This window comes from Rousettus aegyptiacus, unplaced genomic scaffold, assembly GCF_014176215.1.
Source record: "Rousettus aegyptiacus isolate mRouAeg1 unplaced genomic scaffold, mRouAeg1.p scaffold_m13_p_3, whole genome shotgun sequence".
Taxonomy (NCBI): Eukaryota; Metazoa; Chordata; class Mammalia; order Chiroptera; family Pteropodidae; genus Rousettus; species Rousettus aegyptiacus.
Window position 1 is genome coordinate 170,696,806 of NW_023416306.1, and position 16,867 is coordinate 170,713,672.

General features: G+C 51.1%; 2 protein-coding genes across 11 annotated transcripts in view; one reads left to right on the top strand and one right to left on the bottom strand.

The window, feature by feature from the left end:
- Window positions 1–16,867, top strand: part of EVL (Enah/Vasp-like) — a 116,725-nt gene that overhangs the window by 41,862 nt on the left and 57,996 nt on the right. The window lies entirely within an intron of this gene.
- LOC107497564 lies at window positions 8,004–16,775 on the bottom strand. 8 transcript variants are annotated; one of them, XM_036238410.1, is made up of 3 exons: window positions 16,447–16,775; window positions 14,882–14,990; window positions 8,004–14,687 (listed from the first exon to the last, which is right to left on the bottom strand). In XM_036238410.1, exon 3 carries the CDS (start codon window positions 9,405–9,407, stop codon window positions 8,127–8,129), a length of 1,281 nt encoding a protein of 426 aa, XP_036094303.1. In that variant the 5' UTR covers window positions 9,408–14,687; window positions 14,882–14,990; window positions 16,447–16,775; the 3' UTR covers window positions 8,004–8,126. The 8 variants fall into 8 exon arrangements, with proteins under 8 accessions (XP_036094303.1, XP_036094302.1, XP_036094301.1 ...); XM_036238409.1 differs by having other exon boundaries at window positions 14,882–15,043; XM_036238408.1 differs by having other exon boundaries at window positions 14,882–15,114.

The window sequence follows — 16,867 nt, forward strand, 5'->3', positions numbered from 1 at the left end:
GCCTGGCCTGAACCAGACTCGATCCCCTGGCTGTGGTGATGGGTTCATGGCTAGGTCTGCCATCCAGGAGTCCCGCATGGGCCTCAGGAAAGACGCTGTTTTTTTCTGGGAGCCAGAACTGTCAGGATCATGAAGGCCTTGCCATTGGTAGCTTCCTTCCACCACGTGGGGAAGGGTCGTCTGACAGTGAAGGCAACAGAGAGGGGGTTGGAATTGAGTGATGGCCGGAGAACCCGGATTCGCGTGGCATCACTGACCTGGGCTTCCGACGTCAGCCCGGCTCACATCAGGCTGATCCATGAGGCCGGGTTTCTTCACATTGTGCGAAATAATAAATTCTACTTTTTTTCCTCTTAGTATCTGTCACTTGCAACCTAAAGAATCCCAAATAATACAAAACTGTGCAAGATAGATAAAAAGCAGACTAAAACCTTTATCATTTTTTTCCTCCCAAGGAGACGACCGTACCAGCCCTCTTCAGGACTGTCACAGTGTCGTGGTCAGTCCGGCGTTTGTTTAACAGAGTTCTGTGGTCTAGGACACTGTTTTGGACCAGATTCTACCCTGCAGAATGGTAGGCCAAAGCCATAACCCCCAGTGTGACTGTATTTGGACGTGGGGCCTTAGGAGGTAGTTAAGGTTAAATGTGGTCATGAGGATGGGTCCCCATCCAACAGCACTGGTGTCCTTATAAGAAGAGGAAGGTACATCAGGAGGTCACACAGGGAAAAGGCCACGTGAGGACACAGCAAAAAGGCAGTCAGTCACCTATAATCCAAGGAGAGAGGCCTCAGGAGAAACCAAACCCACCAGCACCTTGATCTTGGACTTCCAGTCTCCAGAACTGCGAGGAAGTACGTTTCTGTCGCTAAGCCGCCCTCGCTGACTGACACGGCACATTTCAAAGAAAGAGCGGAGGACGGTGCGGGAACCGAAGGCCGCGTCTGAGGGGCAGGCCACGAAGGGCACAGGGTGTGCTTTTAGAAGCGTAAAAGGCCACGTTAGAACCAAAAAGCTCTTTACGCGTCCTCTGGGGTCCATCCCTTTGTTGGACACAGCATTCGCTTTTGTGAGGCAGGCATGCCGGGGTCCCTGGAGACGTTTCCTGTGGGAGAGGAAGTGACCTTACTGAGCAGCCCTCATCTTCCTTTATCCATCCAGGGCGCGACCTTGGGATGCAGCTGGGATGCCTTCTGTCTGATGCCGCTGTCACGTGCCCAGAACTCTGTTTACAGTACGCTCTTTAATCAGCACCACACTCGGCGAGTTGGAAATTTGCTCCCTTTTACAGATGGAGAAGCACACCCAGGAAGGGTCAGAACTCCGTCACGGACTAGAACTCAAGCCTACTGACTGCTGTTCGTCCCTGTTCCCCGCTCGCCCTGTGTCGAGGGAAGGCTGGCACAGAGGTCCGTCCTGGGCGGGGTGCCAGGATGGGGAGCTGAAGTAGCCCCGAGGGGCCTGGGTGCCCGCTGAGGGAGCCAGAGGCTCTGTGGTTTAATGAAGCGCCCCATCGACCATGCCTGATAGAATTAGGAGGAAGCACTAAAATCTAAAGTTGTAGCCAGTGGAGAGAATTACTAAGCATGGGCGAAGCGAACGTGACAGGTTTCAGACACACGCTCTTCCCATGCTGTTCCCAGGACAGCCCTCCAGCTCCGTGGGGCCGAGGCAGCTGCCCTGCCACGTCACCGAGCAGGGGCAGCGGACCGAGACGGCAGGCACGGTGGGCCGCCACCGCCCCGGTGACTCACGCCCTCACGGCCTGGATGGCCTGGGCTCTTCGTCCCAAATCGGTGACTGTCTTAGTGTGGGGAGCGCGGCCGGTGTGCATTCCACTGGCCGCTTCGCATCCCTAAACTCCTTTCAGTAAGCTAGATTTAAATAATAGCTGCTTACAGTAGGAGCTCCAACATAAAACGCTAGAACTTCACCAAGAGCCTTCAGCACACAGCAGAGGCCACAGCCCAGGTGGGGAGCTGCCTCGTTCCAGCTTAGGGCCCCGTGCGCCGAGGGGTTTTGGTGTGTGCGTAACGCTGTCAGGACAGAAGAATGTAGCTTTCTTTGTTTACTCACTACGATTAGAGGTTCATTGGCAGGTTTGGGTTGTGGGTTAGTTTTATGACTTCCTTTGGGTTCTCTCGACTGTGTCCTGCCTCTCCCAAACCCAGGAGCAGGGACTGTCCCCCGCAGGGCCTGGAGCTGGCCCTGCCGCTAACAGTTCAGAGAAGGTAGCGTCCTTAACCTGGACACCAAATAAGCATGAGACCTCAAGGAAAAGGGTGGCGAAGAGGAACAGTGAACTTCTCAAAGTTAAACCATGGGGCAGAGACGCCACAGATAAACACTTTAAACAAAGTGCCTCGCGTAACTAGCCCATAATTTCAGCTTTTCTAGCTTTTCCACTGTCGGTGAGGATGAAGTTCAGTCATTTTCTAATTAAAAAAAATCTTCGTCAGCCTTCTTAAAATGGAACTTTAAGTAAAATGGATGAATTGAAAATTAATGACTTGGGTGCAAAATGTGGATAAAAGAACTAGATTTACTGAAATGTCAAATAAACCACACGAGAAAGTTCGGGGCGGCAGGCAGTTTCCTCTCCCGACTGGGGTCAGCGTCAGCACCCGCCCCGTTCCCCCCTCCCCCCCAGCGTGGGGGTCCGAGGCGGGGACAGCATTGTTCTTGCTGGTTCCTGTCCCTCTGCGCGCTCACTCGGACACCGAGACTCAGCGAGTGGCTCGGTACAGACGATGGCGTTACTGGCCCTCGCTCCCTCTGCGGATTCCCGCAGGCTCCTTTTGTTTCTCTGCTTCCTCTTTTCTGTTTCTGTACACTTTAAAAATTAACGCACTTTTTCTGGTTTAGAACTCCTCCTTACTCCCGTTTCTGGTCCACTGTGTGGTTACCCCTGTCCCCTGGCCTCCCCCTTCCTCCCCCGTCCGGGCTGGGCCAGCCTCCCCTCTGGCCTGCCCTCAGGCTGCGTCTTCGCCGTGGTTGGGTGACTTCCGTTTCTGTGTTCCCACGTTTTGACTGTACGCATCAGGGCAGAGAGCCGGTGGCGCTGCCGCTCGCCTGCTCCTCAGAAAACTCACCTGGGCAAAACAAAACCCGACTCCTACACAGTGAACACAGTTCACTCCCAAGGAATTAAATCTTTGTGTGGATTCCTGTCCATTTGCTTTGACATTTCCCCGCCCACACCAAAGGGTTTGCTTGTCAAACAGATACAGTCAGAGGCCTCCCAGGGAAGTTAGAGACCTAAAGGACAGGTTTCTCCTGGGTGCTTCGCCACTTAACTCTTTACTACCTTTACCGTCTGTGCGTGTGATTTGTTTGGTCCATAAAACATCACGCTACGAATTCATGGTGCTGTTACTGCATTTGTAATGCATGAGTATATACCGTGCAGTAACAGGTGTTTAAAAATAATGGTGTCATTAAATATGCGTATGGTTATTCTTGTTCTCTCTAACGCCAAGACCAGGAAAGTAATCAGTATTAACTAAAAGGAGGAAGAAGAAAGAGGATACTTTTGAAAGGATGTTTAGCTTGTTTTTTCAGAATTCCTAGGTATAACAGCATGCCCTACCAAGCCGTGAGATGTAGGGCAGGCTTTTAATGCGCCCTCTTATTTGGTGACTGATAACCTCTACATCCACTCCGCGGAGTACTTCGGATAATTAAATGATATGATGTATTGAAAGCACTTCGTAAACTATAAAGTGTGATGCAAACTTAAGTAAATGTAAAAGGCAGGACATTAACAAAGAGAGGGATGGGCAGAGCGTGCTGTGGTACCGAGACCTGGGTTCCAGGTGGCCCAACACCAGCCGTGTGGCCTTGAGCCACTCTCCAGGTTTCACTTCTCTCTAAGCCGATAGATGGGAAAAACGTGGTGCACAGTAGGTGCTCAGTAAATGTCTTTAAGAGAGCAGTGTTAGACGTATATCCTGGATTTGACATTTTTGACTGAGTGTTGCCAAATGGATTTCAACGTGGACTTAGACCCCATAAATACATGTGTCTGTCTTAGGGTATTTTCCCAGGTATTTTTGGGGAACAGCTTTTTATTTGTGTGACAGTAATAATATCTGACTTAGAAAATCCTCCCTGAAATCTTTGCTTTTGATTTGCAGAGAGCGGTAGTTTTTTTATTGACCCGTCAGCATACAGCATTAGGTGAGTTTCATAGGTACAGCACGGTGTTTGGACATTTGTATGCACTGTGCCGTGATCACCGCAGGAAGTCCTAGCTACCGTCCATCTCCGTCCACAGTTAGTACAATATTACTGACTGTATCTTATATCCCCACGACTTTCTCATTCTATAATTGGAAGTTTTACCTCCTGATCCCTTTACCCATTTCATCCCTCACCAACTTCCCTCCCAGTCTGCTCTCTGTATCTGTGAGGAAGAACCGAACACTTCGAACGTAGGAATCAGTCAGTCATTGATGGAGAACATAGGGTATCGAATAGTGAGTGGTGTGACATCCTGTGCTCTGTCCAGTAGAAACATGTCACACACCGTGTGGAATTTTACATGTTTAATAGCCCTAATTAAGAAAAGTAAAAAAAAAAAAAAAACCAGAAACGTTCATTTTAACAACGTACTTATTTAAGCTGCTGTATCCAAAATATAATTTCAACGTGTAATCAATGTAAAAGTTCTTAACGAGTTGTTGATGAAGTCCGCTGTGTCCTTTACACTTACGTCACCTCTCTGGATTGGCCACATTTCAAGTGCGCCGAGTCACAGTGGCATGAGGCTGTGGTGTTGGACAGTACAGCACCAGAGTCCCCGTGAACTGAGACTAGAAAGGAGCTCAGAGACCTCGATGACGCTGGTGCATTTCGCAAACGGACTTCAGCGTGCTGGGCCAAGTGGAATGTCCAGCTGCGTGTGGCTGGCGCGCCTCGCTCTGTATGAGACTCGCGCTGACATCGGACGTCTCCGAATACCCCGGGACTTGCTCCTCGCTTCGCTGGTGCTGAGCAGAGCGCGGTGGAGAGGCCGCCTCCTGCAGCCCCCCGAGAAGGGGTGCTTCAGCAGCAGCCCCCGGGCTCGGCGGCCCGCGGCGGGAAGGCCTCTTTTTGGAGGCCGGGAGAAATGAATGCAGGTCATGGACACAGCCCCGCCACGGTGCAGCGCGTGCTCAAGCCACAGCATTGCAGGCGACCCGCCTGTGCACCCCAGGTGTAGCATGGGAGGTGTGGTGCGCACCCGTTTGTGAGGGAAGGGGAGGGGTCGGGGCCCCACGAACACGCCCGAATGTGTGTAGGACGGCTGGGAAAGAGTGTACTCGAAACTAGTGCCGTCGCTGCCCCCGGAGGGAGCTGGGATAGGAGGGAGAGGTGTTACTTTCTCTCGCTTCAAATCTTTTAATTTTTTATGACATGCAACATTTCCTAAGCATAGAGGTTTTGTTTACACACACACACACACACACACACAGCACCACCACCACCACCGCCACCACCGCCACCACCTCCACCACCACCAACAATGCCTTGCTCTAGAATCCCATGTTAAAACCGCCCAGAGAGCTTCAGCCTGAGACCGTAGGAGAGTACGCATGGCTGGAAGGAACACTTTCGGTCTGCCCGGCACTGGGGAGGACAGAGGGATAAGACATGGCAGCGCCCTCCGGGAGCCCACAGTTCAGACAGAGCCGGACACAGGCCACAGTCCTCACGGCGGGGTCCAACGGCGCCACGCCAAACCTGGGGCGGGCGTGGGCACCCAACGCACAGGCCCCGCTGGGTGAGTCTCGAAAGGCTTCTGGAGAGACCGGGTCTAACCCGAGCCGCCACATCGGCGGGAGGTGACTGAGCTGGGTGGCCTGCCTCGCGGCCCGAGTGCACAGGGCGGGCCGGCATGGGGTGTGCCGGTAATGAGCCTCTAGCCTCGTCGTTTTCCCCCGGGGTCTCCTTCGCAGGGCAGGCTGTGGGTACATGACATCGTCGGGTTTGCATCGTATCTCGGTTGCTCTTGGAACTGTGGCAGGAGGGTTTGCAGGAGCCGTGACGGGAGGCAGGGAAGCCGGTTAGAAGCTGCAGAGTGCGCCCCGACGAGAAGTGCTGAGGTGTGATCTGGGTTATCAGTTCTTGGATGTAGACAGTGAGGAATGAATTTGCAGATTTATTTGAGGAACTAATTTGAGATAAATTTGCAAATTGCTGGCCAAATGAATTTTGGTAGCATTAGTTAAAATAGAAACTATTGGAAGAAAGGCTAGGACCAGAGATGAGAGAAGAGTCACTAATTCCAGCCGCCGTGTTGAACGCTGTTGGGGGGCGGTGAGCCTGCTGCCTCGAGGAGATGTCACCAAAGCAGCCTGTGAGCTCTGGATGGGGAAGGACGGGGGTGGGGGCAGCAAAAAGAGGGAGACCGCTGAGGAGCCATCTCAGTTTGGTCCGCCTGGAAACAGGAGCCGGCAGGAGGAGAGTGTCTCTCTCTGTGTTTAGGGACACCGAGCCCCAGAGAGGGGACTCACTCGTAGGGCTCCTGGGACTTTTGGGAAAGACAGGAACATCAGCCCGAGCCTCATTCCTCCTGGGCCAGGCAGGGCCCTTTGCTCTGTGCCGCAAAATGCATGTCTCCTAAGCTTAAGGTTTTATGGAAAATGCTAGTGCGTGGGTTCAGCACAGCATCCTTCATCTTTGCAGGGCAGACATTGTAATGACAGCCACTATCCCAAATGCCAGGCGAGGAGAGGTTTTTTAAAAATAAAAACAACTCAGGGAGCTCCCTTCTATTTGCTAGATCAGATGCTACCAGACTCATGAATTGCCTAATAAAGCCAATTAGATCTTCAAGTTTAAAAATAAAATTAAATTAAAATTAAAACAACTCCTCACGTTTGCACTAGCATTCTAGTGCCCATGGCTTCTAGGTCCACTGTCTCTACATCAGTCCCATGGTAGAATGAGGACTGGTCACCGCATCATACAGGTGACAAAATATGCCCAGGTAGATTGCTGAAGAGATTTACCAAGGGTCCCGCTGCTGCCAGAGGACAGAGCCGGGACTCATCCGGGTCCTCGGGTGCCGAGGTCGGGCCGTTTAGCTGTGCCGTGGCATGGTTTCCCTGAGCCAGCCTTCCCCCGTCCAGTAGTCCTCCATTCATACAGCAGCTGTCCGGTCTGGTCCTGCGCCCGGGCCTGGGGCTGCAGAGATGACCAGCTCAGCCCCTGCCCAGCTTGCTCGGGTGGGTGGTGGAGCAGCCCCGTACACGTCATCGAAGGACGTCCCTTTTGGCGGTGTCCTGGGGAAGCGTCATACGTGGGTTGCCAGGGGGCCAGAGGGAGGGAGGAGGGCGTGGCCCTGGCCAGGCGGGTGCCCCAAAGGGCATAAGCACGGGGATCACTGCAGACGAGGCAGGGAGCGTCTGCCCCGATGTCCTCCCCGCGGGGCTCACAGGTCTCTGAAGCAGTGCGGCAGCACCTTGGTGAGGGACACGGTTTCTGGCAGCAAACGCGAGGCAGGAGGGAGGCCGGGGCGGGGTGGTCGGGCGTCACCAGCAACGGCAGAAGTCGGTGCCTTGCGAAGAGCTGGAGGTGACGCACCCCCTGAGGGCCCGCGTGGGCTTCCTGTCACAGCTGCCTGCAAGGCTGGTGACTTGGAGAAGCTTCTCCTGAAGTGCGGGGCGGGTGGGCATCTGGAGGCCGCAACGCTTGGCGGATTTACACGCCCGCCGTTAGCATGGAAAGATTTTAGTGACGTGTGTCAAAAACAAATGCATTAGTTTATAGATGATTCCAAGCCGGGACGATAGGATTTTTTTTTTTTTTTAATTATAAACTCTGTTAGTAGCTAGATCCAAACTGATGAAATTGAGGTCAAATTAAGTGGAAGTTGAAGAAAGTCCCCCAAACCAGGAAATGAGTGTCACTTAGAGCAGCGGTCCCCAGCCTTTGTGGCCCCGGGGACCGGTGCTCCTATGAGAATCTGACGCCTGATAAACTGAGGCAGAGCCGAGGCGCTGGCGCCGGCGCTGGGGGGCGGCTCCAGGGACAGAGGAAGCTTCGCGCCCTCGCCCGCCGCTGCCTTCCCGCTGAGCCCCGGTTCCTAACAGGCCACGGACAGGTACCAGTTGGTGGCCCGGGGTTTGGGGACCCCTGGCTTACAGGATGCACAGCCAGGGCTGGCTGCCATGCAGGTCTGCCTCACTACTGAAAAGGCCGCACTGCACGTAAACGAGCGAGACCGATGTTCGAGGCAACGCTGTGGTTTGGTTTTCTGATGGGGAAGCGTGTGACTCGTACGAATGTTGGTGCTTCATAGTGTTTACCTGTAATGCAGTTTTCTGTAGAACTTTTCCTAACGCAAAGGCGAGTTGCGATCCCTTCGTTCGGAACCACCGCGCAAACTCGCCGTGCGTGAGAACGGGCGTCGGTCTGCGTGGCCCTCCGGGTGGCCCTCGGGGTGGCCCTCGGCGTTGATGAAGCAGAGCGCCCAGCTCTGCGCCTCCAACGAGCTGCCCTGATGGGGAATGTCCTGCCTTCCACGGTCTTCCCCGTGCGGTTTTTATTTGATCTTCATAAGCAGAGTGGCAATGAAGAAACCGAGACTCAGACCGCCTGAGACAGACGGCGCGAGGGGCGGCGCTGGGGGCGGCTGGCGCCCGGCTCATCCAGGCCCACGCTCCACAGGCGGGGGAACTGAGGCCCTGAAGTCGGAGTCGTTTGCCCGAGACCCCAGAGCAGGTGGAGTTTGTCTCCTGACCCCCTGCCCAGGGCCCGTTCCACGGCACCCTGCCACACCTGTGTGACACGCGCCACCTGGCGCACAGGGCGCGAGTCCCACGGGAAGTGTGGGCATCGGGGGATTCAATCAGTCCTCGGCAAAACCGCTCGAAACAGCCGTTTAGCACGAACTTGCACAGAGGTTTTTTAAAGGATTCGGTTTTTTCAGTTCGTTCATTAACAGCAGTTCCGTTTCCTGCCAGCCTGGACGAGGAGCCCCGCAGCACCGGCTTCCGGGAGGGAGGGTCCCGGGTGGGGCGGACTCCGTTTTGGGAGCAGAGCGGGGTGCGGGTAGAGGCGGCCTTGGGGTTCGCGCCGCCGGGACCGGCAGTGACTCCGCTGCGGGCGGGCAGACCCCCGAGCTCGCACGCGGAGCGGAGCGCGGGCCCGGCCGCCAGGTCGCCGTGAGCGCTCCCCCTTCGGCGGCGCCGTGCCGGCCTGTCCCCCGGGTCACACGCCGGCTCCTCTAACTCGCAGGGGGGCCCTTTGGGAGGGACCTGCCCCCTCCGCGTGGGACAGGCGTGCGGGGCTGGCGGGCATCCGCCCCCGAGCCGGCCTCCCCGCAACGCCCTGGGACCGCGGCAGAGCGTTTCCTCGTCTGGGTTTCGGGAGCTCGGAGTATTTACCGTCACCTCCCGGCGCGCGGCTGCTGCGGGCATCGAGAGTGACGCGGGCACTGTGGAGGCGCCGCGGGGTGTTCGGGCTGAGCCGGGGGGCCGCCCGCTTCGCCCTTCGCTGTCGTCTGTCTCCCCCTCCCCCCCCGTCCTCGGTCTCCCCGCGGAGCCCGGGGAGCGCGCATGCCAGGCCCGGAGTGTCCCCGCCCGCGCTGCTTCGTGCCCTTTGCTCGTGCCACCCAGGGTGGCCCGGGCAGCCCGCCCCAGGGCCAGGTGGCAGGGGGCCTCCTCCAGGTGCCAGCCCCGCCGCTAGCTGGCCGTGGCCGTGTGGAGCAGTCGCGTCATTCCTCGGGCCTCGGTCTCCTTTGCAGCAGGCGTTCTCGACCCCGGCACAGCCGGCGTCTGTGAAGCGGCCGGTCCACGCGTCCCTGGTGGGCGACACCAAGCGTCGGTGCCGCCTCCCTGCCCTGCCCGGACCGGGAGCCTCTGCTTCGTAAACCGTAGGGGTAATGATAAAATTAGTGCCGCTTTGTGGATTTATCGGAGAATCAGATGCAAAGGGGAGAGCGGGGCGTCGTCGAGACTCGGGGGCCCTCCTGGTGCTCTCTTCGTGCCGCCTCTTCGCAGCCGTCTTTCCCGCTGCCCAGACTGGGGCCCCTGCCGTGCTCCGTGTCACGCTGAGCTTTCCGCCATCGCGCTGGCCCCACGCTGTACCTGGCGGTCCCCCCGCGTGAGGGACCGCGTGGTCTTTGGCTTCGCGTCCATGGCGTTTAGCGCGGCGCGTCTGTCGCACGGCAACCCTCCCGCTGCGGCACGGCGCTTTCTGGTTTGCAGGGCGCCTTTGCCACCCGCCGACTCCTGCGAGCCTCACCGGAGCCCTCAGCGAGAGCAGACCGGTATCACTTCTCCCCTCTGGTAGGTGAGCACGCGTCAGAAGGGAAGAGCCGGGACGTCAGCCCCAGTCCTGACCTCCTCCCGTGCCGCCCCGCCCGCCGGAGGAGCTGGGGGCTGCGGCTGGGGACCAGCAATGACCCCGAGCGCTAATATTTTTCTGCTGTGTCCTGCCCTGGATGGGTCAGTAAGACTAACTCAGTCAGTGATGTGTGTGCCGTGTGTCTGTGTGTGGCTAATCAGTGGAATGAATTATGGAATGAATCAGTGAATTCCTGGAATGCTCTGAGGCCAGTGTGGGCACTGATGATCTTAACTCGTCTCGACAACTTTTTCCTCCAGCCATGTTCTGAATCTCATGAAAGCCAGGCTGACTTCCAGGCTGATAGAGCAGTAGGTCACCCAGAGCAGCTCGGAGCGGAAAGAAAATTTTCAAAGACACCAGTCTGATTTGATATGATCTTTTTTTTTGCATCTTGTCATTGGGAAAAAAAGTGTTAACATTCCAAATTGCAGGATTTATTTCTCTTTAAAGGCCTCTGAGACAGCCTGCGAGACGGAAAACCCAAAGGGTCAGAAGACGCGAGGAGACTGTATGTGAGAGGGGGGCATCCCGTCATTTATTTTTTGGCAAACACAGTGCCAATTAAGAATTTGCAAGAATTTTGCTCCTTCAGGGGGAAGTAGCCCCGAGCTAGCAGCAGGAGGCTTGGTTTCCCAGTCAGTTTTGCAGCCACTGTTTTGAGACCCTGGGCAGATCTTTTTCTTTCACGGGACCTCAGTCTCTTCGTGAGGCCATTAAACCCAGAGACAAGTCCTTTGTTCAAAATAGAGTTGTGAGGCCACCTTTGGCAACCGTGCAAAATCAAAGTCAAAGCAAATCGTCTGGTCCCATCTGTACTAAAGCAAATGTGGATTACACTTAGAGTTGGCTGTGGGGCCTCCACCAAACCAAAACCATTTTCCCTGTGGAAAATACCTCTTCGAATTCATCAGTATAGTTGTTTATCGAGCATTTACTGTGTTCAAAATTCAGAGCCATATGCCTCAGCATTTAAAATCCTGCGTGAGGTGCTGTAGGCGTAAAAATAAATAAACAAACAAACAAGGGGTTGTAAGCTGACAAAGTCCTTGCAATCCATGAGGTCAACCAAGGGTTGCCTCGCGTAAAAAAAAATTAAAATAAAAAATAAAAATAAACTCCTGCGTGATAGAGCCCTTCCTTTGACTGATTCATTCTTTCATTCATTCATTCGTCCCACTCGTATATTTTTTCATGCAGTCGGCAGGTACCTTACACCCACTACATCCTAGACAGTGTACTACCTTCGGAGCTCAGTTCATAGTAACGCCTTGTGTGGTGCTACCTTAAACAGGACAGCTCCTAACTTTCTTACTAAATTGCGCCGTAAGTGTCAACAGTTTCGGTTCTGTTTTTCCAGTAATTTCTATTGCCTGGCCCCTTCGATTTAGGAACCGGTGCTCTCCGTGGAGTCCGTAGTTGTTAACGTGGCCAGTCCCTGCGTTGAACAGATGAGGAACCAGAGTCGAGAGCGGGGAAGCGAATGCCCAGGGACATGGAGCCCGTCAGTAGTAAAGCAGGAGCTAGATCCAGCCCTCACAACACCCTGGCCAGAAACCTTTCCGCGTCCCCTTCTCATAATTCTACTTTTGTGTCTTATGAAAGCTAGATGGTAGAGTTAAAAGAATGCCCCCCAAAGGTTCACTTATGGAAACCAAGAAAAGACAACATAGGTATGTGGAGGACAGAGGAAATGAGAGATGGAAGCGAAAGGCACATTCTCAAAGTGAAGGTGTCTGCACTAAGCTTAGCCTCTTTAGGAAAGGCTCAGAAAGTGAAAGAGAACACCTCTTGGTACTTTAATAACCATAATCGACTTCTGCTTCTGGTGGTAACAAAATAATGGAAGTAGACTTGCTTTCTTGACAAAAAAAAAAAAATTGTGAAACCAAATATTCAAAGCATCTGAATATATGAAGGATACTGAAACTCATACAAAATATTAAATTCTTGCTGTTTTAGGCATCGAACAAGCAGCACAGGACTCTCATCCTGAGGAAAGAAACGCACACGATAAGCCCACAGGGGCTTTGGCTGTCTGCCTGGGGTCTCTTCTGGTCTGGGCACAGAATGGTGGAGCTCAAGCTCAAAGCTGATCTTAATAAGTTCAGGAGGCAGATACTGCAATTTCAGGCTACTGAAATGGTAGGACATTGTAGCGCAAAGAAATAGAGAAGAGGAAGCTTCATAGTAAGGACAAGGATAGCAGAATTTTGTGAAGGGATTCCCTTCGGGTTGTTAGCTAAGGACTGGCTGGCTATGCATGTGTAGAATGAGACTCTCCATGCGGCTTAGCACAGATTGCCCACGGTAGGGCTAAGAGCTGAATGATGATTCTAAAAGTTATGCCACGCAGGAAATGTTGGAGAGCCCAGTTAACCTGAATGAACAGACCTTGCCAAGCACCTTGGGCATTCAACCGAGAGCCCAGAACAGCCACACCTCAGGTGTAAGGACTGTACCCTTGAGTACGGTCCACACTCTAGGGCTAAATTCAGAATGGAAATAGAACTTTGAGAAAGAATCCAAGCTCACCAGCACCAAAAGGACCTGCTAATAATTGACCTGCCTGCCAGGATAAACTCAGTACTGGTACAGGAAAACAATAAAACCCAGACTTTCTCCAGCGTATAACAACAATGTCTAACATACTGTTACATAACATACTGTTAACATAAGTTAGCAGACAGTAAAGATTCAGAAGCTGTGACCTATACCTAAGGGGGAAAAGCAATCAGTAGACCCTGAGGTGACTTTGAAGTTGGAATTAGCAGTCTTCAAGACTGCTATTATAAATATGTTCAGAGACTTAAAGGAAAAGGTGAATAAAATGAGCAAATAGATGGAGAATCTCAACAGAGAAATGGGAATTATAAAAAATTTACCAAATGGAAATTCTAGTATTAGAAATTAAATTTCAAAATTCACCGGATGAGGTTAAAAGTAGATCAGCACCTTTACGAGAAAGAGTTAGTGGACTCGGAGACTGAGCAATAGAAAGCATCTCATCTAACAGCCAGGGAATTAATACTGAGAAAAATTAACAGAGCCTTGGCGACTGGCGGGATAATACAAGGAGTTCCACATACGTGTAATTGATACGTGTAATTGGAGTCCCAATGGGAAAGGAGAAAGAGTAGAGCAGAAGAATACGCTGGAAGAAATAATCACCAGAAATGTTCCAAATTTAGTGAAAAACTTTAACCGACACATCCAAGAACCTCAGCAGATTCCTAACAGGATAAAATAAAGAAAACCACACTTGGACCCATCACACTGCTGGAAACCAAAGAAAAACAGAAAATACTAAGAGACCAGAAGAAAAACGATACAGTATTTACAGAGGCTGATTTCTCATCAGACACCATGGATACCGGAAGGCAGTAGAACAACATTTTTTTAAAGTCCTTAAAGAAAAAAAATCTCAGACTTCTCTATTTAGAAAAAATACCTTCGATTATATAGGTAAAGTAAACATGTTTTCAGATGAAAACTAAGAATTTATTGCCAGCATACCTGATGTATAAGGAATGCTGATGGAAGTTTTTCAGACAGAAGAAAAAATTATACCAGGAAACTCAAATGTTTAGAAAAGATTAAAGAGGATAAATACAGGAAAGGATAAATATATGGGTAAATATAAAAGACTTTTTCATAATTAAAATATATGTTTACGTATATTGTATATATAGCAATTTAAAACAGTATATAACATTGTATGGTGCATATGTAATACATTAGACTACCATAAAGGATATAAGTGGATTTATACAGTTGCAAAGTCCTTACATTTTACCTGAAGTGGTACCATATTCTAAGTATACTATACAAAGTTAAGAATGCATATTGTACCTAGAAAGACCTCTAGAAATAATATAAAGAGGTAGAGCTAAAATGTCAATAGCAAAATTAAAATGGAATTCTAAAAGATATTTAGTATACTCAAAAGAGTATAACAAAGGAAGAATAGGGAACGCAAAAACAGACGGGACAGAAAACGAATAGCAGAATGGTAGACCTGTGTCCAACCATAACCATAAATTAAATGTAAACGGACTAAATACTTTAATTAAAAGATAGTGTCAGGCCTGAGGAGAACACAAGACCCAATCTCATATATTGTCTGCAGGAGACACTTTAAATATAAAGGTACAAGCAACTCGAGAATAAAAGTATGTATAGTAGGCAAAGTAATGCTACCACCTCACCCTAATCCCCAGAACCTATTAATGTATTATTACCTTGCGTGGCAAAAGGAACCTTTGCAGACGAGATTAAAGTTACGGGCCTTGAGATGGGGCCGTCATCCAGCGGGCCCAGTCCAATCACATAAGTCCTTAAAAGTGGAGGACCTAAAAAGGAAAAGAAAATGATAACTCTATGAGATGGTTAATATGTTAATTAGCTTGATTGTGGTGATTTAACAATGTAAACATATGTCAAAATATCAAGTCAAATGCCTTAAATATACAGAGCGTTTGACAATTATACTTCAATAAAGATGGAGGGGGAAGCCCCCCCCCAGAAAAAAAAAAAAAAAACCAACCTCCAAATATGACCATAAGAAGTGACAGCGGTGGAGACCCTTTTCTGGCCGTGCTCCGAAGTAGACAGCAGGATGGAAGGAGGGTCGTAGGGATGCTGCACGTCTGGCCCTGAGCATGGAGGAAGGGGCCGTGAGCTGGGGAGCGCAGGCGGCCTGCCGGAGCTGGAGAGGCACGGGAAGTTCTCTCCTCTGGAGCCTCCAGACGGAAACGTCACGCTTCCAACGCTTTGACTCTAGCCCAGGGAGACCCATAAGATCTATGTCAGACTTCTGACCTATCCTACAAACGAGAATGTTGGTTTGTGTTGTTCTAAACAGCGTTTGTGGTAGTTTGTTACAGCAGCAATAGGAAACCAGTACAGGACAGAAAAACGTGCACGAGGCAGCTAGCATAAGAACGCTCATGCGGCTGCGTTCATACCTTACAAGATAAACGTAAACAGTGCTGCCAGTGGGAGAGAGAGACATTTCATACCGATCAAAGGGTCAGTTCCCCGGGAAGGTATAAGAGACATAAAACCACATATACCTAACAAGAGCTTCAAAATACAGGAAATAAAACTTGACAGAATTAAAGAGAAAAATAGATCCACAATCACGGACCTTGCACCTTTTCTTTCATCGGTTTATAAAACTTAGACAAAAACAAACGACGATAGTGATCCCATAAGGGCATAGAAGATCTGAACACTTTACCTAATTGACATCTTTAGAACACCGCACTAATTTCGGAATACATGTTCTTTCCTTGTGTACATAATGCGTTCACCAAGACAGACTACATGCCGGGCCATAAAACATAAAATTTAAAAGGCTAGAATTATACCAGAAAAAAAAAATATACTGTGTTCTCCGACCATAGTAGAATTAAATTAAAAATTATTATTACCGGTAACCGATATAGGAAAACAACCAAATATTTAGGCATTAAACAGAAGAGTTCTGAGTAACCCATGGATAAAAGAAGAAATCTCAAGGAAAAGCAGAAAATATTTTGAACTAAAAGAAAATGAAAACAGTAACGTGTCAAGAGTTGTGGTTTGCACCTAACGTGGCGCCAAGAGGGAAACGTCTCATCGAAAGCCTCTTAAAAGACCGTTTTCGGCATCCAGAGTGCTTTCAGCCCCCCAGTCAGGGCTGATCTTTCTTTTGTACTGAACTCGGTGCAGCTCTTTTGCACCGTTTCAGTAACGCCATCTTAATATGTCAGTCTCTTCCTTTCTAAACCGTAGAAGCCTTGAAGGCCATGCACACCTGCTCTTGTCGGTGTTTTGGCCTCGTTTCTAGCACAACGTGCGACCCTGTTGGTTCTCAGGAAATTTCGAATGAAAGATAGGGAATGTAACTTATCCTTCACGAGGACCCTGTGGAGACAGCCAAAATAAGGATTATTAGCCCCGTTTCACACCTAAGGAAACTGAAGCCCCTGGATCACTTAATGAACGAGCGACAAAGCCAGGTTTCTAGAGCGCTCCTCAAACATTTTCCTTTTGGGCCCTAAATTTCTGACTGAAATGTCACCATGAGAGGGAAGTGTCTCCCCAACAGAAGACCAAAATGTTTACCAGAGCAAAACGTGAAGTAAAACAGTGAAACATCATCAGGTCATCTTCTGTGGAGGACGAGCAAGGAGAGGACACTTCCGAGTCCTTGGAGCTTTTCGTGAAGGCCATAGGAAGCCATCACGCTGACCCTTCCCGTCCTGTGACAGATGGGAAAGGCTGAGCCAGAACCTGGCACATGGCGCTGACCGCGACAGGACTGGAGTTAGCGGCGGGGCAGCACCCCGCCTGTCCCTGCCCAGTCCCCAGCTGCACCACCTCCCTCACAGGAAGCTGGGGGCCTGCAGCCCGGGGGTTTAGGCCCGCAGTGGCTCTAGGCCGCCCACGCTCATGGGGCTCTGCCCTGGAGCCTCGTTTCTCCATTTTCTACCCAGGTTTCAGTTTCTAACTGGGGTTTGTTTCCCCTTTGTCTCTGGTTTAGCTT

Coding starts and splice junctions, on each gene's coding strand:
- LOC107497564 (XM_036238410.1), bottom strand. CDS start 9,407: ATGCCCGCAGCAGCCGCGCGCCGGGAGGTGACGGTAAATACTCCGAGC.